We start from the raw sequence: 9,324 nt of genomic DNA, 5'->3' as shown, positions 1-9,324 counted from the left end.
CCAAAAATTCGGGATTTTGCCCTAAAATCAAAAAACGGCGGGAAAAAAAAAAAAAAAAAAAGGGAGCCGCGGCCGGAGAACAAAGGCGGCTCCTATCCCATTCGGAGAACAAAGGCGGCTCCGATCCCATTGTCCTCAAAAAAACCGGGAATGTGAGGGGAAAATCCCACCAAAACCGCCCCGTTTTGGGGTTAAAACCTTCCATTTAGGTCCCCGAAGGCAGCGCTGGTTAATTAAGTAATTAATAATTAATTAGTAATTAATTATTCATTATTAAGTCCCGCCCAGCTCCTCCCTAGCGGGTCCGCTTCCCGCTCTAAACTGGGAGCTTGGATCTTAAAATTCCCAATTTTGGGGCTTTCCAAGGGCTTGGGAACCCCCCCAAAAGCTGCATTTTTAATAGAAAAGTAATAATTAATCCCTAATTAATGGCCGGAAATGCCTAAATTCCAACAAACTTCGCAGCTGGGGGGAAAAAATGTGGATTTTCCTCTGAAAGTACTGGAAAATTGGGAAGCAGATTGTGGGTTTGGGTTAATATTTAAAGGTTTTGTTTTAAAAAAAGCACATTATTCCCCTCACTTTATGGGAATTAAAACTTACGACAAACTCAAAATTACCCCAAATATCCCAAAATTCTCCTCAGTATTCCATGAAATCCAAATTTAGGGAATCCCTACTGGAGCTGCAGGTGGGGAATGCCCAAAACAAAGGCAAGAAAAGGGAATTTTGGGGGCAAAATTGACAATTCCATCCCAAAAAACAACCCAAAAAATTACTTTAATCCCAAATGTTGAGGGTTTGGAGGGAAAACTCCCCCCGAAATTCCGAATAATCCATGGAAACAGCTGGAATTCGGGGCTGCCGCACCCAGAAGAGGCCAAATTTTGGGGCCAGATAAGGAAAAACGGGGACTTTTATCAGCCCCGCGAATGGGGACCACTCCCAGCTCCCCAAAAACCGCGGGAATGAGGGAAAACACCCCAAAAAAAGCCCAATTTTTGTAGGATTTGAGGCATTTCCCTCCCGGAGCAGCAGCTAATGAGGCGTTAATTACCCTCAGTTAATTAAGGAATGCACAACCCACCAAAATCCTGGACTTCTGCTCATTCCCAGTGCGGGTTTTCCCTAAAATTCAGGAATTCCTCGGGGACGATGGAGGATTTATTCCAATGTATCCCACCCAGCCCCAAAGAGCTCCAGTTTTCCCATTCCTGGGGATTTTTGCCTCATTCCCAGTGGTTTTTCCCCCATTCCTGAAGTTTTTTCCCCAATCCTGGAGTTTTTTCCCTCATTTCCGAGGGTTTATCCCTCATTCCCAGTGGGGTTTTTCCCATTCCCGGGGTTTTCCCCCCTCATTTTCAGCAGTTTTGCCCCATTCCCAGTGAGATTTTCCCCATTCTCTAGGGGTTTTCCCCAATTCCAATAAGTTTTCCCACATTCCCAGTGATTTTTGTCCCATTCCTTGTTTTTTCTCCCCACATTTCTGAAGGGGTTTCCCCATTCCCAGCAGTTCTGCCTGGGATTGTCCTGCCTAACCCCACCAGGAATGGGGCAAAACTGCTGGGAATGGGGTAAAAAAAACCCAGAATGGGAGAAATCCAACAGGGAATGGTGGTTTTCCCTAAAATTCAGGAATTCCTGGGGGGAGATGGAGGGTTTATTCCAAATTATCCCAGTCTGGGGAGTCCCACTATGTCCTGGCCAAAATTCCAGCTCCAAACAGCTTCAGTTTTCCCATTCCTGGGGTTTTTTACCCCATTCCCAGTGAGGTTTTCCTCATTATTCAGCGGGATTTCCCCCCAGTCCTGAAATTTTTCCCCCAATCCTGGCAATTTTTCCTCCATTCCCGAGGTTTTCTTAATCTCCCGTGTTTTTTTTTTTTTTCCCCCATTTCCAATGTTTTTTCCTGCCATTCCCAGTGGATTTCCACCATTTTCAGTGAGTTTTGCCCCATTCCCAGTGGAATTTTTCCCATTCCCGGGGTTTTTTTCCTCATTTTCAGCAGTTCTGCCCCATTCCCAGTTGGGTTTTCCCCTTTTCCCAATGGTTTTCCCCCATTCCCAGTAGTTTTTGTCCCATTCCTGGGGTTTTTTCCCCACATTTCCGAGGGGTTTTCCCCATTCCCAGCAGACCTGCCTGGGATTGTCCTGCCTGACCCCACAGGGAATCAGGGAATGGGGTAAAACTGCTGGGAATGGGGTAAAAACCCCTGGAATGGGAGAAATCCAACAGGGAATGGGGTAAAATCCCTGGAAATGGAGTAAAATCCACCAGGAATGAGAGGAAAGCTGCTGGGAATGAGGGCAAAACCCAGTGGGAATGGGGAAAAACTCTGGGAATAGAGCAAAACACACTGAGAATGGGGCAAAACCACCAGGAATTGGGGAAAAGCCACTGGGAATGGGGCAAAAACACTGGGAATGGGAGAAAACCCACTGGGAATGGGGCAAAAACACTGGGAATTGGGGAAAACCCACTGGGAATGGGGCAAAATTCACTGGCAATGGGGTAAAATCACCCAGCAATGGGGCAAAAACCCACTGGGAATGGGGGAAAACCTTTGGGAATGGGGCAAAACCCCACTGCGAATGGGGGAAAAACATTGGGAATGGGGCAAAACCCGCTGGGAATGGGGGAAAACCACCAGGAATGGGGGAAAGGAGATGAGAATGAGGGAGAAGCCACTGGAAATGGGGCAAAAATTGTGGGAATGGGGCAAAAAAACTCTGGGAATGGGGCAAAACCCCTGGCAATGGGGCAAAACCGTGTGGAAATGAGGGAAAACCCCACAGGGAATGGGGCAAAAGCCCCGGGAATTGCCCCCAGAGCGGGAAGGACGCGGGGAAGAAGCGGCAGCACCGGCCGGGATGCGGGGCCCTGAACGGAGCGGGAAAGCCGCGAACAGCGGCGAACAGTGTCCCCTCAGTGTCCCCTCAGTGTCCCCTCAGTGTCCCCGCCGTGTCCCCGCGGTGTCCCCGCGCTGAGTCACGGCCGTGCCGGTGTCCCCGGTCCCCGTTGCCGGTGTCCCCTCCCCGTACCTGGCCTGGGCCTCATCCAAGCTCTGGTCGGTGATGGCCATGATCTGCTGCAGGACATCGCCGGTGTCGTGCTGCGCTGGCGCCGCTGCTGGCCCTGAGGGTGGCCCTGAGGGTGGCGGGTCGCCGCTGGTGGCAGCAGCGGGGGGAGGCGCTGGCGGAAGAGACCCCGGCAGGGCCACCCCGGGCATCAACCGCGGCGCGGCCTCCATGGGCGGGCCTGGAGCCGCGGGGCCGGCGCGACAGAGCGCGACAGGGCGCGACAAATCGCGACAGATCGCGACAGGAGCCGCGCAGAGCCGGCGGCCACAGAGCCACCCCCCCGGCCCCCCCCGCGCTGCCGCCGTTGTGGTCACGCCCAGCGCTGGCCACGCCCTCCTCCCGCCGCGCCCACAGGAGGCCACGCCCCTTCGTGAGGGGACGCCCTTCCCGCCATTGGGTTTGGCCACGCCCCCAGGTCAAACCACGCCCTTTCATGAGGGGACGAATCTTCCCGCCGTCGCTGTGACCACGCCCTTTCTGCCATTTTCGGACCCCGCCCACTTGTGGTCACGCCCCCTATCTGACCACGCCTCCAGAGGCGCCATTTCCGCCCTTTTGACCCCACCCAAACGTCATGGTATCTCCATGGCAACCGTAGCCACGCCCCTTCACATTAGGCCACGCCCCCTCCCCGAGGCCACACCCCCGCAGCTCTCGATTTTCCCTTTTTCCACCCAAAAATTTGGGATTTTTTTTGTGCCCACAGCCCCGTTTTGGGTCATTTTGAAGATGTGTGGTTGATTCCCAACAAAGCAGAGCTTTGATCCCATTTTTGGGATAAAAACAGAGGGAAAAATGAAGGAATTAAAGGGAAAAATGAAAGAATTCGATGGAGAAAAAAAAGAAGGAATAAAAGGAAAAATTAAAGAATTAAAGGAAAAATAAAGGAATTGCAGCTTAAAAATTCCCATTGGGAGCAATTCCAGTTTTGGAGGAAATCCCGGGCACCAGGTTTGGGTGTCTAACCTCAGTTTTGCCTGGAAAAATCCCATGAAATCCAGAAAAAATCCCATTTGGTCCGAGGAATTCTGCAGCCAAGGTGGGAAAAGTTCCCTGGTTCCACTCCAGGGATCCCTGGGAATTCCCAGAACTCACAGGGGGAAGTTTTCCAGGATCAGAAAAAAAAAAAAGAAGGGGAAAAAAAGGGAAAATTTGGGTTTTTCCTCAGCATTCCCAAATCCTGGGATTTGTGGAATTTTCAAGGAAATTTCAGCCCTCGGAATTCCCAAATTCTGGGGGATTTCTCAGCTTTTTCCAGGAGAATTTCTCCCCTCAGAGTTCCCAAATCCCACCCTCGGAATTCCCAACCCCCCCTGGAAGATTCCTGAGCTTTTTCCAAGGAAAAACAACTCTGGGTTAAAACCAGTCTTTAATGGGAATTCTGCTCCGACGGTTTCCCTAAAAACCTGGAATTTTCCAGGGAAAAATCCAAGCTGGAGGCCCCCAGGACTCCGAGGTTCTCCCAAATCCCACAAAACCGCCTTTTTCTAGAGTTTTCCATGGAAATTTGGGTGCTGGAACCCACAGGACTCCAAAATTCTTCTCGAAGCTTGATCCGCCAGGAGTTTTCCAAGGAAATTTTGATGTTGGAGCCCCCCAAGATGCTCCCAAATCCCAAAAAATCACTTCATCCTTGATCCGCCAGGAGTTTTCCAGGAAAATTTGGATGTTGGAGGCTCCCAGGAATCCGAGGTTCTCCCAAATCCCACAAAATCACCTCGTTCTAGAGTTCTCCAGGGAAATTTGGGTGCTGCAGCCTCCCAGGACTCCAAAATTCTTCTCAATCCTTGATCCACCAGGAGTTTTCCAAGGAAATTTTGATGTTGGAGACCCCCAGGAATCCAAAGTTCTCCCAAATCCCACAAAACCACCTCGTTCTTGAGTTTTCTATGGAAATTTGGGTGCTGGAACCCCCAGGACTCCAAAATTCTTCTCGAAGCTTGATCCGTCAGGAGTTTTCCAAGGAAATTTTGATGTTGGAGTCCCCCAAGATGCTCCCAAATCCCAAAAAATCACTTCATCCTTGATCCACCAGGAGTTTTCCGAGGAAAATTTGGATGTTGGAGGCCCCCAGGAATCCGAGGTTCTCCCAAAACCTACAAAATCACCTCGTTCTGGAGTTTTCTATGGAAATTTGGGTGCTGCAGCCTCCCAGGACTCCAAAATTCTTCTCAATCCTTGATCCACCAGGAGTTTTCCAAGGAAAATTTTGGTTCTGGAGCTCCCCAGGAATCCAGGACTCTCCCAAATCCCTAAAAATCACTTCATCCTTGATCCCACCACGACTTTTCCAGGAAAATTTCCACGCTGGAAAGGAATCCAGAATTCTCCTCCACCCCGCAATCCTCGCTCCACCGCGACTTTCCCAAGAAAAATTCCCACCTCAGAGCCCCCCCAAAAAATCCCGAAAAAACCCCCAAAATCCCCAAAAAACCCCCTAAATGGAAGAATCCACGGTGAAGTGGCCGTTGTGGGAATGCAGCCCCCGCTCCGGGGCGGCGTACTTGGAATTCCGGAGGCACGGGAAGCACAGGAGCCGCCGGAAGGTGTTCCTCATCTCGTTATCGCGCCAGGAGTAAACGATGGCGTTAATTAGGGAGTTGATTTCGGCCAGCAGCAGCACGTACTTCTCCACGGCCAGCACGTCGCAGCTCTGGCAGCCCAGCCCGTCCAGCAGCAGAACCACCTGGCCTGGAGTCCAGCACACCACGAAGGCACCTGGAAAAATGGGAAAAGAGGGAAAAATGGGAATTTTTGGTGTTGGCCGGTCGCTGCCGGGATGGGATTGAAGGTCCTTCCCACCCAAAGAATTCCAGGATAAAATTGTTCCATGGAATCGTTGTGGATTCCAATCTTTGGGGGAAAAAAAGTGAGAAAAAGACCCAGGAGATCCCAAAGGCACCTGGAAAAAGGGGAAAAGAGGGGAAAAAATGGAATTTTTGGTGTTGGCCGGTCGCTGCCGGGATGGGATTGATGGTCCTTCCCACCCAAAGAATTCCAGGATAAAATTGTTCTGTGGAATTCCCGTGGTGAGTCTTGGGAGAAGAATGAAATGAAGGAAAAGAGATGGGGAAAAGATCCAGGAGATCCCAAAGGCACCTGGAAAAGAGGGAAAAAATGGAATTTTTGGTGTTGGCCGGTCACTGCCGGGATGGGATTGAAGGTCCTTCCCACCCAAAGAATTCCAGGATAAAATTATTCCATGGAATTCCCATGGTGAGTCTTGGGAGAAGAATAAAGTGAAGGAAAAGAGATGGGAAGAAGATCCAGGAGATCCAAAAGGCACCTGGAAAAGTGGGAAAAAATGGAATTTTTGGTGTTGTCCCATCACTTCCAGATGGGATTTCAGTTGTTTCTGACCCCAAGAATTCCAGGATAAAATTGTTCCGTGGAATTCCCGTAGTGAGTCTTGGAAGAAGAATGAAATGAAGGAAAGGAGATGGGAAAAGGTCCAGGAGAGCCCAAAGACACCTGGAAAAATGGGAAAAGAGGGGAAAAATGGGAATTTTTGGTGTCGGCCGGTCGCTGCCTGGATGGGATTGAAGGTCCTTCCCACCCAAAGAATTCCAGGATAAAATTGTTCTGTGGAATTCCCATGGTGAGTCTTGGGAGAAGAATGAAGTGAGGGAAAAGAGATGGGAAGAAGATCCAGGAGATCCAAAAGGCACCTGGAAAAGTGGGAAAAAATGGAATTTTTGGTGTTGTCCCATCACTTCCAGATGGGATTTCAGTTGTTTCTGACCCCAAGAATTCCAGGATAAAATTGTTCTGTGGAATTCCCATGGTGAGTCTTGGGAGAAGAATAAAGTGAAGGAAAAGAGATGGGAAGAAGATCCAGGAGATCCAAAAGGCATCTGGAAAAGAGGGAAAAAATGGAATTTTTGGTGTTGTCCCATCACTTCCTGGATGGGATTTCAGTTGTTTCCGACCCGAAGAATTCCAGGATAAAATTGTTCCAGGGAATCGTTGTGGATTCCAATCTTTGGGGGAAAAAAGTGAGAAAAAGATCCCGGAGATCCCAAAGGCACCTGGAAAAACAGGAAAAAAGATAAAAAATTGGGATTTTTGATGTTGTCCGGTCACTTCCTGGATGGGCTCAATGTTGTTTCTGAGAAAATTCAGCATGGTGTCATGGTGCACACCTATCACCCCTAATTAACCACTAATTAACCATTAAATACCCATCAAAGATGATGATGACCAACACAATTAACTTCTAATTACCCCTAATTAACCACGTGCCCAGGATGATGGTGATGGTCTTGGCCGTGCTGGTGTCCTGGTGCCTGTGGGTGTGCACTCCTCTTATCCCCTAATTAACGACTAATTAAGCACCCACTGAGGATGATGATGACCAACCCACCAGGATGATGGTGACCAACCCAATTAAACCCTAATTAATCACCCACCCAGGATAATGATGGCCAATCCACCAAGGATGACAATGACCAACCCACCCAGGATGAGGATGACCAACCCAATTAACCCCTAATTAACCGCCCACCCAGGATGATGACCAACCCACCAAGGATGATGGTGACCAACCCAATTAACCACTAACGAACTACCCACCCAGGATAAGGATGACCAACCCAATTAACCCCTAATTACCCCTAATGAACCACCCACCCAGGATGATGGTGAAGGTCTTGACCAGCGCCAGCACAGTGTCGCGGTGCCGCGGGTGCACACCTCTGTTACCCCGTAATTAATGGCTAATTAATCGCTAATTAACCACCCGCTGAGAATGATGACCAACTCATCAAGGGTGATGGTGAGCAACCCACCCAGGATGAGGATGACCAACCCAATTAACTCCTAATGAACTACCCACCAAGGATGATAATGGCCAATCCACCAAGGATGAGGATGACCAACACAATTAACCCCTAATTAACCGCCCACCGAGGATGATGACCAACTCACCAACCCAATTAACCCCTAATTACCGCTAAATAACCATCCACTGAGGATTCTGATGACCAACCCACCAGGACAATGATGACCAACCCACCAGAATGATGAAGACCAACCCAATTAACCCCTAATGAACCACCCACCCAGGATGACAATGACCAACCTACCAAGGATGATGGTGACCAACCCAATTAACCCCTAATTAACCACCCACCCAGGATGATGGCGACCAGCCCAATTAACCCCTAACGAACCACCCACCCAGGATGATGGCGACCAACCCAATTAACCCCTAATTAACCACCCACCCAGGATGATGGCGACCAACCCAATTAACCCCTAATTAACCACCCACCCAGGATGATGGCGACCAGCCCAATTAACCCCTAACGAACCACCCACCCAGGATGATGGTGACGGTCTTGACCAGCGCCAGCACTGTGTCGCGGTGCCGCGGGTGCGCACCCCTGTTACCCCCTAATTAATGGCTAATTAACCGCTAATTAGCCACCCACCCAGGATGATGGCGACCAGCCCAATTAACCCCTAACGAACCACCCACCCAGGATGATGGTGACGGTCTTGACCAGCGCCAGCACGGTGTCGCGGTGCCGCGGGTGCGCGCCCGTGTGCCGCGCCATGCGCGCCATCCTCCTCCTGACGTAGACGAAGATGTGCCCGTAGACCACCACCATGACCAGGAAGACCGCCAGGTTGGACACGGCCCAGAAGGTCAGGTAGCTGCGGCTGTAGAGCGGCGCCATCCGGGAGCAGCTCTCCAAGGAGCACAGGCAGTGCCAGCCGTAGGACGGGATCAAGCCCAGCAGCAACGCCGCCGCCCAGATGGAGAAGATCAGCCCCACCACGCGCTGGGCCGACATCTCGCTGTGCAGCTGCATGGTCAGCACCGTCCGGTGCCGCTCCACCGCGATGGCCAACAGGTTGACCACCGAAGCCGTCAAGCTGGTGTCCAGCAAGCTCTGCCGGACGAACCACGTCTTGAGCGACAGCTGGGCGGTCCTAGGCCCCGTGTGGAACATCAAGAACATGTAGGCCACGCCGGCGAAGAGGTCGGCGGCCGCCAGGTTGGCCAGCAGGTAGTAGATGGGGTAGTGGAAGCGGCGGTTGGTGGCCACGGCGGCGATGACCAGCAGGTTGGTCAGCAGCACCACGGCGCTGACCGCCAGCCCCAGCGCCACCACCAGCACGTCCTTGGGCCGCCAGTGCGCGCTCAGCTCCTTGCGGCTGTTGTTGTAGAAGAAGCCGACGGTCTCGTTGTAGAAGCAGTGCTTCATGGCGGGGGGCCTGGGGGGGACGGGGGGATGGG

The 9,324-nt window shown here is 51.2% G+C and overlaps 1 protein-coding gene across 1 annotated transcript in view; it reads right to left on the bottom strand.

Moving 5' to 3' along the window:
- Nucleotides 1-5,517: 5,517 nt before the first annotated feature.
- Nucleotides 5,518-9,324, bottom strand: part of LOC121343856 (lysophosphatidic acid receptor 2-like) — a 7,757-nt gene continuing 3,950 nt past the window's right edge. The window contains exons 2-3 of the mRNA XM_041419369.1: nt 8,560-9,302; nt 5,518-5,798 (exon numbers count right to left, since the gene is read on the bottom strand). Of these exons, the coding sequence (XP_041275303.1) occupies nt 5,518-5,798; nt 8,560-9,292 (1,014 nt within the window). The 5' untranslated portion in view covers nt 9,293-9,302. The remainder of the gene's footprint in view (nt 5,799-8,559; nt 9,303-9,324) is intronic.

This window comes from Onychostruthus taczanowskii, unplaced genomic scaffold, assembly GCF_017590055.1.
Source record: "Onychostruthus taczanowskii isolate IOZ18803 unplaced genomic scaffold, ASM1759005v1 scaffold602, whole genome shotgun sequence".
NCBI classification, from domain to species: domain Eukaryota; kingdom Metazoa; phylum Chordata; class Aves; order Passeriformes; family Passeridae; genus Onychostruthus; species Onychostruthus taczanowskii.
Note: the sequence above shows the minus strand (reverse complement) of the source record. Positions and strands in the feature narration are given on the sequence as shown.